The following is a 13,811-nucleotide window of genomic DNA, read 5'->3' as shown; positions in this document are numbered from 1 at the left end:
GGAAACAAATATCACTTCACCAACCATTGTGGGTGATGAATGAATCTGTAGGGGATTTCTCACCATTGTCCCCTTGGGTTGGGTCTCTGAGGAGAGAAACTTGAAGGATGAGGACCTGGGGTTGGGGGCAGAAGGGCTCTGGCTTTGGGGACCCACTGTGTGCCTGACCTGGAGTAAAGAGGAGACCACAGAGAGAGATGGAACTTGAACCACTACCCTTGAGCTGTGCCCAAGCTTTGGGGGAGAGACAAGGTAGGCCTGTACTCAAAAGAGGCTTGGGGCAGGGCTGCTTCAGCCCCCCACCCCACCATAGGATGGGGATAGGCATGGGGGACTTGGCTTTGCACTGGAGCAACCTAGGTAGACTTGGGAGTTTGCTGATCTTGGTGCAGATACCCAAACATGATACCTTGGCATTGTGCCCACACCAGAGGCATTGAGGAAAAGGCAAATGGAATTTGAAATGGGGTCTGAGAGATGCCTGGGTGGCTCAGTGGTTTAGCACCTGCCTTCAGCCCAGAGCGTGATCCTGGAGACCTGGGATCGAGTCTTGCATTGGGTTCCTTGCATGGAGCCTGCTTCTCCCTCTGCCTGTCTCTGCCTCTCTCTCTGTGTCTCTCATGAATAAATAATAAAATCTTTTTAAAAAAATGAAATGGGGGGAAAAAATGAAATGGGGGGATCCCTGGGTGGCTCAGCGGTTTGGCGCCTGCCTTCAGCCCAGGGCATGATCCTGGGGTCCCAGGGTCAAGTCCCACATCGGGCTCCCTGCGTGGAGCCTGCTTCTCCCTCTGCCTGTGTTTCTGCTTCTCTCCCTCTCTGTCTCTCACGAATAAGTAAAATTTAAAAATCTTTAAATAAAAAAAATATGAAATGAGGTCTGAGCAGAAACCTAGCCTGGATCCCAGGGAGAGGCCCTGCAGAGGGAGGTGTGATAGAGGTGGTCAGATGAGCTTTCTGGCCCATAAAACATTTTATAAAAAACATTTTAGGTGAGAAGTATGCCCTCCACTTCACCACAGGCCCACTCCTCCCTATTGCCTTCTATCTGTTCTTTCAATCCTTTCTGGCCTCTGAAGGCACTTGAGTTTGGACTCCCCAGGGGACCCCAGTTGAGCCTTCATTTTTTAAAAAAGATTTTATTTATTCATTCATGAGACACACAGAGAGAGAAGCAGAAGCATAGGCAGAGGGAGAAGTAGGCTCCATGCAGGGAGCCTGATGCGGGACTTGATCCCAGATCCCAGGATCATATCCTGAGCTAAAGGCAGATGCTCAACCGCTGAGCCACCCAGGCGTCCCTTGAGCCTTCAAATGGGACACATTTCAGCATCTGCAGGGGGTACAAGACTGAGTTGGTTGGGGTTTGGAGGACACTTGGGAAGGGGAAGGGTTAAGAGGCAAGAAAGTACATGGCCCAGGGTTGGAGTCCTAACTGTACCACAGCTGCCCTGCACCACCTCACTGGCAGGTAGGTGCTGTTATCACTTTTTTTTAAAAGATTTTATTCATTTTACTTATTCATGACACACACACACACACACACAGAAGCAGAGACACAGACAGAGGGAGAAGCAGGCTCCATGCAGGGAGCCCGACGTGGGACTCGATTCCGGGACTCCGAGATCACGCCCTGAGCTGAAGGCAGACGCTCAACCGCTGAGCCACCCAGGCCTCCCTATTATCACCACTTCACGGAGGAGAAAAACTGAGGCTAAGGTGGAGGTCACACGGCCAGAGAAAATACAGAATGCCCAGTTACACTGGAATGTCAGATCTTTAATATAATTATTCATTGTTGGGGATCCTTGGGTGGCGCAGCGGTTCGGCACCTGCCTTTGGCCCAGGGCGCGATCCTGGAGACCCGGAATCGAATCCCACGTCGGGCTCCCGGTGCATGGAGCCTGCTTCTCCCTCTGCCTATGTCTCTGCCTCTCTCTCTCTCTGTGACTATCATAAAAAAAAATTAAAATGTAATTATTCATTGTTTATCTGAAATTCCAATATAACCGAGCGTCCTGTATTTTACTGGCTAAACCTGGCGACCCTAGCAGCTTGAAACCCAGGGCTGCCTGACCCCAAGCCCCTGTTTAATTTTCCTACCCCCCCGCCCCGCCCCCGATTTCAGAAACGGAGAAAGTCAGTCCGGAAAGCTAGGCAGCCACGGCGCCGCGGCGCCCACATGCCCTCGGCCCTTCTGCTCCGCGCGCCGCCCATCCGGCCCCCGCCGGAGCTGGAGCTCGGGAGAAATAGAAAAGCCTGGGAGGGCTGAGCTGAGGAGCCGCGGGCGCCCCGCCCCGCCCCCGACTCCGCCCCGCCCCGCCCCGCCCCCGGCCGCAGGCCCCGCCCCCGGCCACGCACTTCCCTCCCCCGCCGCGCAGGCGGTGCTCGTAGGGCCCGCCCCCGTCGCCCGGGACCCGCCCCCAGCGCGCCGGTCCCCGCCCTGTCCGCGCAGACCCCGCCTCCGCTGCCGGCGGCGCACGTTCGGTGTCCAGCCTCCAGCAGCCGCGGCAGCGGTGCCGCCTCCGCCCCGGGGCTCCGGCTTCCAGCCTGGCCCGCCCGGGTTGCGGGCCATGGAGCTCCGAGCAGCGGATCGAGAGCAGCCGGAGCGCCCCAGCGCGTCCGCCCGGTTAGCGCCTGGCCAGGGGAGGGGGCCGTGGAATCGGGGAGAAGAGGGGTGGAAATCCCTCGTCTTATCCTGCCCCAGGCCTCTCCGTTCATCTCGCCTGTAGGGAGGTAGGAGGGATGGAGTGGCAGTCGGGGCTCCTGGCTCCTGGTTCTCGCTGACCCGGACTCGATGGGTGACCTTGAGCCGAGGGCTCCCTCTCCCTGCCTCTCCTTCCCCATCTGCACAATGGGGATTGGGTTGGTGGGAGGTTTCCCAAAGGTCACCTGACACCAGCTCCTTTAGGATGAGGACAACGCTGCCCGGGGTTTGCGGGCTTTAAGGAGTTTGATTCCTGGAGTCATCTGCCTAGACCCTGGCCCATACCCTCCACTGCCTCAGTTTCCCTGGGCCATTTCCTCAGAGGCCCAGGACCCAGCTCTGAGTTTCTGGATCTTGGCAGGTGCCTGGCCCCCACCCCTTCCCAGCGTGAGGCCTGGAGACGGCAGCCCCCTGGCTGCTGAGCAGCGACAACAGCATGAAGGCCCCGGTAAGTGGTGAAAGGAGGAAGGCTCTTGGGGAACTTCCGGCACAGCAGCCTCATAACCTCTCCCACCCCAGGACTGACTCACTTCTGACCCACTACTCCTGGCTAAGAAGGGCAGACTGGCCTCAAAACCCTGCTGATCTGGTCTGGTGGGCAGTGTGGCTTCTGGCAAGTGTGTTCCCTCTCAGGTTTCAGTGCCTTGCCAGACTCCCCTGTAATATGGAGATAATAGTACTACCCCCTGTAAGCATCCCCAGGGGTGACCCAGGTGCGGCACCCACCTGGAAGGGGGATATGGTGTGAAAGTTCTGTTTAGCTGCTCTTGACTATTCAGAAGCCCCTGGTTGTGGGAGAGGGGCCCCGGGTGTTGGGGGGAGTCCACTACCACTGCCTGAATTCAGGTCTCTGGGTCCTTTGTGAGCAGAGGACCAGGTGCCAGGCAGAGCCTGAGGCCTCAGGGACTGAACCCCCTCCCCCACACAGCTGGTCACTGGGAGATTTATTTTTAGAAGCTGATGTGGCTTGTGGGCAGAAAAGGGTGGGCCTTGGGTAGGATCTGCCTGGGGGGGAGTGGAGGAGGCTGCTTTCCCACCTCCGATTTTCAGAGCACCCGTAGCTTCTAAGTGGATTCTGAGGGGCAGCTGAGGGACCTGTGCCTTGGTCAGGCTGGGAGAATATTAGAGCCCAAAGAGACACAGATGGTGACTGGTGTGGCCCAGCACATGATAATAGCCCCAGGTTGTGCCATCTATGTGGTGGCCCTTCCTTGAAGCCTTGGTCACTAAATTGGCCAGCAGAGCCAAGGGGCCCGGAGGGCTTCCTGGTTCACATTGCCTCGGCACATGTTTTCTGGAGATGGGGGCCTCTGAGTGGCAACTTTCAATGACTGAAATATTCCTTGAGTGAGATTTCACTCGCTTCCTGGCCGCTGACCCAGATCAGGATCATCAGCTAGGGACTGGTCACTGAGCAGCTAGGGGATGGGACAGGGGAAACCCTGCTTAACAGAGATCGCGGGGTGTGCTCCTGTTCTGGAAGCTACTGAGCTGTGGTTTGGACCCATGAGGCTGGAGTACAGCAGCCAGCACGAACGTCTAGGAGCCCCAAAGACCCACACCTACACACCCTGACCCTGGTTTCCCCCAGGGCCGGCTCCTGCTCATCATCCTGTGCTCCCTGGGCTTCTCTGCTGCCTACATCCTGCTGTGCTGCTGGGCCTGCCTGCCCTTCTGCCTGGCCTCCTGCCTGGACCCCCACCTGTCCACCCACTCCAGGCCCACTGTGCCAGGGCCCCTGCATTTCAGTGGATATAGCAGCGTGCCAGATGGGAAGGTGAGCTGGCCAGACGACATGGCGCGACATGGCAGGCCACAGCTGCCAGGGTGCCCCCAACCTTCTGGGCATAGGTGAGAACCAGGCTCATGCAAGGCCAGCCGGGACCCGAGGCTTGGCTCCTTTGCTCCAGCTGTGTGACACTGAGCAGCCACTTCACCTCCGTGAGCACCAAGTTCTAAGAGGAAGTGGTTTGGGTTTTTTTTGTTTTGTTTTGTTTTTAATTCAACAGATCTTGCTTGGCTGTTCTCAGCTGGGTGCTGAAAGTAAGAAAAAGGTGAGTCAGCCAGGGTGGCTGGCCATCTGGAGCTCCTAGTCCAGTGTGGGTGACAGACACCATCACATTGTGGGGGTCTGTGCCTCATTCTATGTATCCTTAGAATTAACTATGTATACACATAATCTACTCATTCAGCAGGTGTGTCTTTGGTGCTTTGAATGTGCTCTGCCTTTTGCTGATGGCTGCTGGGGGTAGAGATGAGAGAGAAAAGTCATGTCAACCCCAGAGCTCTCCCTCTTAGGGGGACACAGGGACCTTGGGGCTCAGAGGTGACAAGGCAGCTGTGGCCTCTGCCCCATGATGCCTACCTCCCTATGCTTGACTGCCAAGTGTGGTTTGGAGTACTTCACACCCTTCACCTTGATTTCAGTGCCTCCCCTCAGGGTAGCTTTCTTAGAAGCATCCCACACTGATACCCAAGGTAGAAGGCTCCACAGGTCAAAGGGAGGCATGTTCAGGGACCCTGGCTTAGAGGAGACGTATTTTGGATCTTAATTTCTCTGAGTCTCAGTTGCCTCCTCATCAGTAAGAGACCGTCCTTTTTTTTTTTTTAAAGAAAGATTATATTCATTTATTCATGAGAGACACAGAGAGACAGAATCATAGGCAGAGGGAGAAGAAGGCTCCCTAAGGGGAGCCCGTTGTGAGACTGGGTCCCAGGACCCCAGGATCACAACCTGAGCCAAAGGCAGATGCTCAAACACTGAGCCACCCAGGTGCTCCAGTAAGAGACCATCTTGTGGTTTCTACCTTGATAGTGTTGCCGGGCAGATTGAATTGGGTGATCCTTGGACAGTGGTCACAACAGGTGCTGTATAAATATTTGATCAAGATGCAAAACCAGGGACGCCTGGGTGGCTCAGTGGTTAAGCGTCTGCCTTCAGCTCAGGGCATGATCCTGGGGTCCCAGGATTGAGTCCCACATCGGGCCCCCTGCGGGGAGCCTGCTTCTCCCTCTGCCTGTGTCTCTGCATGTCTCTCATGAATAAAGAAGTAAAATCTTGGGGATCCCTGGGTGGCGCAGCGGTTTGGCGCCTGCCTTTGGCCCAGGGCACAATCCTAGAGATCCGGAATCGAATCCCACGTCGGGCTCCCGGTGCATGGAGCCTGCTTCTCCCTCTGCCTATGTCTCTGCCTCTCTCTCTCTCTCTCTGTGACTATCATAAATAAATAAAAATTTAAAAAAAAGAAGTAAAATCTTAAAAAAAAATATGCAAAACCCCTGGGGCTTTGGGCACATAGGACAAGTGGTGGGGTGGGCCAGGTAGATGCTGTCCCATCTTCCATGGTGGTGGCCAGTGTCTATTTCATACACTCAAGGGCTCATAGGGATGTGGGCTGAAGGTAGCCAGATCCTCTGAGTTTCTTAAACGAATCCAGAAATCCAGGTTTGGGGTACCAAAGTGGACTGATTGCAATTAAATATTTTTAAGACCTTACGTGGGACAAGCAGAATATCTCCTGAGGCTGGTGGGGACCTCAGATCTGAACAGACCCCCACTGTCAGGCTCAAACTGCAGGCAGAATAAAGGAGTCTTGTTCTGTGGCTTGGGGGCTTGGAATATGGGCTTATGAGTCCCTAAATCAACATCATGTTAGATATAAAATGTCCCCAAGTGGGATATAGGCCTTTGTAAACCCTGATCCCCCCCAGGAGGACATGGTAACATGGAGTGAGGAGCAAATCCTTTTCTGGGAGTCCTGACCTCTGACCCCAGTGAACATTTGCAGGTTTGCTGGCTCAGCTTCTGCTTCTCTGAGTTTATTTTTTTATTTTTTTAAAGATTATTTATTTATTTGATGGGAGTGGAGGAGAGAGACCACAAGCAGGGGAAGAGGCAGGCAGAGGGAGAGGGAGAAACAGGCTCCTCGCTGAACAGGGAGCCCGACGTGGGGCTCAATCCTGGGACCCCAGGATTATGACCTGAGCTGAAGGCAGATGCCTAACTGACTGAGCCACCCAAGCGCCCCACTCTCCAGGCATTTTTTTTTAAGATTTTATTTATTTATTTATTCATGAGAGACACAGAGAGAGGCAGAGACACAGGCAGAGGGAGAAGCAGGCTCCTTGCAGGAAGCCCGATGTGGGACTTGATCCCGGGTCTCCAGGATCATGCCCTGAGCTGAAGGCGGCGCTAAACCACAGAGCCACCTGGGCTGCCCTCTCCAGGCATTTTTAATTAAGTCCTCACAACCTGGTGAAGTTCATTCCCATTTGACAGATGAGAAAATTGAGGCTCTGAGAGACAGGGGAAGGGCTAAGCCAGGATTCCAGCTCAGAACGGGAGGTTGTGAGTATTGTTGGGGCACTAAGCACTCCATTTGTACTTATGAACCAGGCATAACGTGAGTGGGGCTTAGGCAGAGGAGGGAGTGGTCTCACAGTGATTGTGAAGAGCTGAGGTTCATGTTTACTTAACAAACACATGTATGACACCCAGTCTGTGCTAGGCATTGCTCTAAGTGCTTTATAAATATTTGCTCATGTAATTGCAATAAGGAACTCATGAAAGAGGGCCTGTTAGGGGCTCAGCAGTAGGGAGAAGGAGCATGAATACAGCCGATGAGGAAGCATGGGGCTCTGAGCACAGAGTCTCAGCCCTGCCACCTGCTATCCATATGACCGTGGGAAAGTCACTGCCTGCCCAGTCTCAAATTCCTCATCTGCAGAATGGGTTGATGCCGTACTTGGAGCTGATACAGGGATCCTGTGGAGTCTGCCTGTTACCGGGTGGAGGAGCAGCGCCGTGGGAGCTGTATGCTCATGTCTTTTCCTTCCTCTCTGCAGCCGCTGGTCCGAGAACCATGCCGCAGCTGCGCCGTGGTTTCCAGCTCTGGCCAGATGCTGGGCTCAGGCCTGGGCGCCGAGATCGACAGTGCTGAGTGCGTCCTGCGCATGAACCAGGCACCCACTGTAGGCTTTGAGGCAGACGTGGGCCAGCGCAGCACCCTGCGCGTGGTCTCGCACACGAGTGTGCCGCTGCTGCTGCGCAACTACTCACACTACTTCCAGCATGCCCGAGACACACTGTATGTGGTGTGGGGCCAGGGCAAGCACATGGACCGGACGCTGGGGGGCCGCACCTACCGCACGCTGCTACAGCTCACCAAGATGTACCCAGGCCTGCAGGTGTACACCTTCACTGAGCACATGATGGCCTACTGCGACCAGGTCTTCCAGGATGAGACGGGCAAGAACCGGTGAGCCTGGGGCCAGCCTGCTGCCTGGGGGCATGCCTTCTCCAGCACCTCCTTGTCCCTCCAGGGTCTGTTCCACCAGGCGCTGGGGGTCAGCAGCGATGGAGGCAGATGTCCTGCCTCTGATGGAGGACAGAATCCGAAGGCCTGTCATTCATCGAATTAGCATGCATATCCCAAGAGCTGGGCAGGGGTGTTTGGCCTTGCAAGCACTAGATAGGGGAGCACTGGCGGGTGGAGCAGTGGCAGGGAGCCCTTCCCTCTGGAGTGGATATTCCCTGAGATCTGAATTGGTGTGTAAAGTCCCTGCCACATAGCAGAAGTAACAGTTGCGGTGGTAACAGCCCTCTGCGTGCACCAGGCTCTGGGTTAAGCACTCTACATTGAAGATCTCATTTTATCCTACGCTCAGAGGAGCACGCTGACTCCCGCCAGCCTCCTCCGCACACTGGCTCCCCCAACTCTCCCCACTCTGCCCCAGCTCAGGAAATACAGCACCAACCTCTGGTTTCCCAGCCAGAAACTTGGGTTGTGCACTTGACTCCTTTTATTGCATCACCTGCCACCTATAGTGGGCTCTTAACTCTCCTTCTGTGCCCACAGGTGCCACCTTGACCTAGCCATCATTCTGCTGGCCCCACCCCCCTGCTTCCCTTGCAGCACCCCCTTGCTACTGCCCCTCTGCTCCCACCCCCACAGTCTGAGCGCCAACCCCCAGTGAACTCATCCCATTGGTGGCCTGCCCTCAACCTGACAACAGCTTCACTTTGCATGGAGAATAGAGTCAAGGCCCCCACTCCCACCCTCTCCTGGCCTGCAAGCCTTGTATGTTCTGGCCCCTGCCTACCTCTGTTATTTCATCATTTCCCTTCACTTTGCCTGCCCCAGCCATCTGGGGTTCCTCGAAGCAGATCTTGCACATGCTATTCCCTCTGTCTAGAATGTTCTTCCCCCATATCTCCCATCACTTACTCCTTGCTGTTCAGGTCTGGATGGGATGGCACCTCCTCAGAAAAGCCCACCTGGACCACCCCATCTGCAGGCACACCTCCTTGCATGATATTGTCCTCTTCCTTTGTCTCCTTGCCTTTTCAGCAGTTCTGCCCCCATTCCTTGAGAATGTTAGCACTGGCTGGGGCAGGTTGCTGGCTAGCACAGGGCCTGGGAGGTATTGAGTTTGAATGAGTGAGCTACCCCATAACCCCCCTGTCAAGGTAGAGGTGGGTAGCCCTCAGCTAGGAGAGTAACCAGTGCTGGTACATTGAGAGGGTTGAGGCAGGGGCTATCCACACAGCCCCTTGCTCCCAGGTGGGTACGGGGGGCAAGGGGAAGGTGCTGAGCTGACAATGTTCCCTCCCCATAAATATCTCTGATTCTCCCCATTTCACAGGTGGGTCAGTGAGCTCCAGAGAGGTTTGGGAGCAAATGTACTGCAGAACAGATTCAGGGTTTGAATTGAAGGCCATTTGACTCCAGACAACTGTCTTTTTTTTTTTTTTTAATTATTTATTCACCTAAGAAAGACACACAGAGAGAGTATGAGCACAGGGGAGAGGCAGGCAGAGGGAGAAGCAGACTCCCCACTAAGCTGGGAGCCTGATGCAGGACTCGATCCCAGGACCCTGAGACTATGACCTGAACTGAAGGCAGATCCTCAACCATCTGAGCCACCGGCTGCTCCTGCAGACAACCGTCTTACCCATTTTCAACCACTGTGCTCTATGGCCTCCTGCCATCTCCCCAAGCTTGGTCCCTTAGAATAGCAGAGGTTGTGACCACACTGTCGTCTGGGGGGTTGCTCAAGTCCTGTGTGGGTGGTAAGGGGCTGAACAGGCCTGGGTTTGCATCCAGCTCCACCTCTTACCTGCTGCTGCTCTCAGGTTGGCTCTGTCCCCTCCCCAGGCTCCCCCAGGGTCCCCTCTGCAGGGATCAAGGTAGGGGCTTTTGGCTGGGAGGGTAGCCAGCGCTGTGTCCTAAGAGAGCTGAGGCTGGGTGCTCCACACAGTGCCTCGCTCTGACTTGAGTTGGGGAAGCAGCCAGGCTGACTGTTCCCCCTTCCTGGCAGGAGGCAGTCGGGCTCCTTTCTCAGCACTGGCTGGTTCACCATGATCCTCGCCCTGGAACTGTGTGAGGAGATCGTGGTCTATGGGATGGTCAGCGACAGCTACTGCAGGTCAGGCCAGCCGGGTCCTGGGCAGGAGGAAAGGCCAGGGCAAGGAGGACCCTGTGGGGCCCCTGTGCTGGCCTTACCCCAGGGGCCTAGGAGCTGTGGGACCCAGGGTGTGTGGGCTCCCCAGTGGGCGACTGAGGCCCAGACACCCCATGGGCCTGGCACCTGATGGGAAGGAGCCAGCCTCATGACCAGTCTTATCCTGCCATTGTGACTTTGGGCCAGTCACACCACCTCCCAAGGGCCTCCATTTCCTCATGTGTAAAAGAAAATAATCACACCTCCAGAAGGTTGTAGAAACATTTAGAGAGAGAATAATCTACCAAAGTGGTTAGAATGGCATTATCAGGCACCAGCTGATAGGCGTGTCAGGGATATGTCACATCTGACCTATTGCTGTTGATACTATAATATTCCAGTATTAAAGTTTTTTTTTTAAAGATTTTATTTATTTATTTGTGAGAGACACAGAGAGAGGCAAAGACACAGGCAGAGGGAGAAGCAGGCTCCCTGCAGGGAGCCCAATATGGGACCTGATCCCAGGACCCCAGTGCTCAACCACTGAGTCACCCAGGTGCCCTAATATTCCAGTATTATTGTAAGTGACATGTGTGGAACATGAACACGTCCCAGATCTTTATCTTCTGTTCTCTTTAGAGCTTGCTTGATGAGCACATGGGTGAGATGGCAGGAGCCTGTATGCCCTCTGCCCTCTGACTGTACTTTACAGTCTTGATCTTTTGAGACCTGTGGTCTCAGATGACCCTCCATTTTATAGATGGGTTATTTATACTCAGAGAGTACATCTCTGGCTCAGAATCAGCCAGCTTGCCAAAGGCAGAGTCGGGGTTGAACTCTGACCTCTGGGATCCGTGGGCTGTCCTGCTGTTCTGTCCTGGCCCTCTCGCTGGTGTGGGGCTCTGGGGGAGTACCTGGTGAGGGGTGGTCGTGGTAGGTGACAGGGTGTGCTGGGAGGCGGGCCAGTTTTGGTACCCCATGCTTGTCCCTCTTCCCCACCTGCAGGGAGGAGAGCCACCCCTCGGTGCCTTACCACTACTTTGAGAAGGGCCGGCTGGACGAGTGTCAGATGTACCTGGCGCACGAGCGGGCGCCCCGCAGCGCCCACCGCTTCATCACTGAGAAGGCTGTGTTCTCCCGCTGGGCCAAGAAGAGGCCTATTGTGTTTGCCCACCCATCATGGAGGACCCAGTAGCCCCGTCACCCAGCCAGCCGCAACGCCTTCCCCAGGCCTCTGTTCCACACTCCACCAAAAACATTTAATTTATGGATCCTGTCTCCTGCCACATGCCTACTGGACCTAAGGTCCCTTTGTGCCCTACCCTGGGGACACTTGGAGCCATCCTAGGACTTGAGGGGGAGAAGAGGACTGTGGCGACCTTGGCGCCCTTCTCACCCCACTCCCTGAGTCATCCAAATCTTCATCCCTTCTCTGGGTCTGTCCAGTGGCCTTTGCCCTGGGGCCGATGGCCCCCAACTCACCAGCATCACAATCTTTGATCTTGCAACAGCCCTGGTCCTCCCTCACACTCCCCCTTCTACTTGCCTTTGGTGCCACACTTCCCAGGCCGGTTGCCTTGGTCAGGGCAGCTTGGAGCTTGGGGTTCGTTGGGCAAAGGGGCCTTTGAACTGTGACTGTCAGGGCCATCTCTGCAGTGTACGGGTAAACGTGTGTTTTCTGGAAGTCTGAAGTGTGATCATGTGTCCGGGGGAGGGGATGGGGGTTCCTCTGCCTGCCACCATCCCGTAACATGTTGACTTGAGGGCAAACTGAGTCCTTGGGCCCTTCCCCAGGCCCGCAGCTGGCTGGGTTCCTGGCCCTGAATCTGCCCACGTTTATCTTCCCCAGGAGCCTACCGGCTTCCCTACCAGGTCAGGGAGCCTCTTCCCTACCAGGCCAGGAAGTCTGGCCTCCTGGGTGCACTTGACTCAGGGAACGCCCCAACTCAGAGGCTTCCAGGAGACGCCCCCCCCCCCCCCCCCACCCTGCACCAGTGAGAGGAGAGTCTAGGGCCTGGCAGGAAGTGACTCAGGATGGGAAGGAAATTGCCCCACCCCCTGTCACCTCCCTGGTCCATGGGTTAAATTCCAAGGACTTGACCAGTGAAATTCCCTTTTAACTCTGCAGTGGGTCTCACTGCAAGAGAGGGAGGCAGAGAGCAGGCCCCAGGCTTTCTCTCTCTGAGCTTTAGCTTTCTTACCTATCAGGTGAGAAAAAGAGACCCACCAGTAAACAGCAAGTGCCAGGAACAAGGGCCTGCAGCCACCCTATGGGGAGGGGGCTGGTGTTAGCCCATTTCACAGATAAGGAGAGGCCACTTGGCTAAGCCAGGATGCAATCCCTTATCAGAGTGGAGCCTGATGCCTGGACCCTGCACTAGGGGGCTGGGAAGGGCCCACCAGAGGGCTTCACTACTCCTCCCTCCTTTTTTCTCCTCTCTTCCTCCCTCCTTCATTGGAGACCAGGAGCCTAATGGAGAACCATGACCCCAGGACCTCAGGCTCTCAGGTGGGATGAAGCCCTGGGGTCTAGCTCCCTGCTCCAGAGTTTGGGGCCTGCTTTATGGGCATATAACCTGTACAGTTGTTCAGAGTCCTGTGGTTGGCACAATGCTCTGTTGTCAACTTGAAAGTCTTAATGTTTTTTAATCAGGCATGTTCTCTTTTTGCATTGAACTCCCACAAATTATGTGGCCAGTTGTGCCAGGGAGTCTGGGTAACCCAGCATACTCCCCCTCCTGCCCCCTGCTTTCTCAGGAGAGGCTGGAGACCTGGCACCTGGACCACAGCACTGCCTTTTGGGCCCTGCCTCCCCCTCCCCAGTACCAGGCTGGCCCAGAAGGCTCTGCAAGTGTGGGAGGAGGGAGGAGTGCCCTGAGCTGGGGAAGTGTGGAGGAGCAGGCTGGCGGCCAACCCCAGCTGCTGGCCTGACAGTAGCCAGAGTCTCCAAGTCTTCCTCCAAGTCTCCCTCAGAGCAGGTATTGGGCCGAGGAAAGGGTGGGATGTGACCTGGCTGGCCGAGGGTTGGGAGCGGAGCTTCCAGGCACAGAAGGACCTGGAAGGAGACCTGGCCTTACTCAGGCTCCTGCCATGGAACTCTGGCAGATTAGGCCTCAGCTTCCTCATCTGTGAAAAGTATTACAGAATCTACTGGGGTGCCGGGTGGGCTCAGTTGATAGAACAGACGACTCTGGGTCATGAGTTCAAGCCCCACGTGGGTGTGGAGCCTCCTTAAAAAAAAAAAGGAATCCCTACCTCATGTGATTGTATGAATTCAGAGAGATGGCCCCAGGGCTGGCATTTCCTATGTGGGATCCATCATTTTCAAAGGGATCTCTCTTGTTCACCTGGCCCTGCCCTTAGCAGCGACAAGAAGACTGTCCACCCCTACTAGCTCCCTCCCTGTTCACAGCCTCATCCTCGGTCTCCAAAGACCAAAGACTTCTGGTTCTGATGGGATTTGAACTCACCCTGCCTCCCAGGAGGTTGGGTTGCTTCCTCCTGCTCCATCCCCCGGGAGATGCTGGCTCAGCCCCTGGGCCGAGCACACAGAGGAACCTCTATTCTGGTCCTGCCCCACCGTGTGGGATGTTTTTTGCTGGTTTGCCCTAAATAATGTGTCTTTCTGGGGTGGTGACCTGGCAGGACAATACATTGCTAC

The 13,811-nt window shown here is 55.5% G+C and overlaps 1 protein-coding gene across 3 annotated transcripts; it reads left to right on the top strand.

Moving 5' to 3' along the window:
- Positions 1 to 2,459: 2,459 nt before the first annotated feature.
- ST6GALNAC4 (ST6 N-acetylgalactosaminide alpha-2,6-sialyltransferase 4) lies at positions 2,460 to 11,834 on the top strand. 3 transcript variants are annotated; one of them, XM_041726778.1, is made up of 6 exons: positions 2,461 to 2,629; positions 3,069 to 3,155; positions 4,299 to 4,484; positions 7,553 to 7,965; positions 10,028 to 10,135; positions 11,156 to 11,834. In XM_041726778.1, exons 2-6 carry the CDS (start codon positions 3,144 to 3,146, stop codon positions 11,343 to 11,345), a joined length of 909 nt encoding a protein of 302 aa, XP_041582712.1. In that variant the 5' UTR covers positions 2,461 to 2,629; positions 3,069 to 3,143; the 3' UTR covers positions 11,346 to 11,834. The 3 variants fall into 3 exon arrangements, with proteins under 3 accessions (XP_041582714.1, XP_041582712.1, XP_041582713.1); XM_041726779.1 differs by having other exon boundaries at positions 2,461 to 2,736; XM_041726780.1 differs by lacking the exon at positions 10,028 to 10,135 and having other exon boundaries at positions 2,460 to 2,629.
- The last annotated feature ends 1,977 nt before the right edge of the window (positions 11,835 to 13,811 follow it).

Source organism: Vulpes lagopus, chromosome 12 (genome assembly GCF_018345385.1).
Source record: "Vulpes lagopus strain Blue_001 chromosome 12, ASM1834538v1, whole genome shotgun sequence".
In the NCBI taxonomy this organism is placed as follows: Eukaryota; Metazoa; Chordata; class Mammalia; order Carnivora; family Canidae; genus Vulpes; species Vulpes lagopus.
The sequence above is the reverse complement of the archived record's forward strand: the minus strand, read 5'-3'. Positions and strand labels throughout refer to the sequence as shown.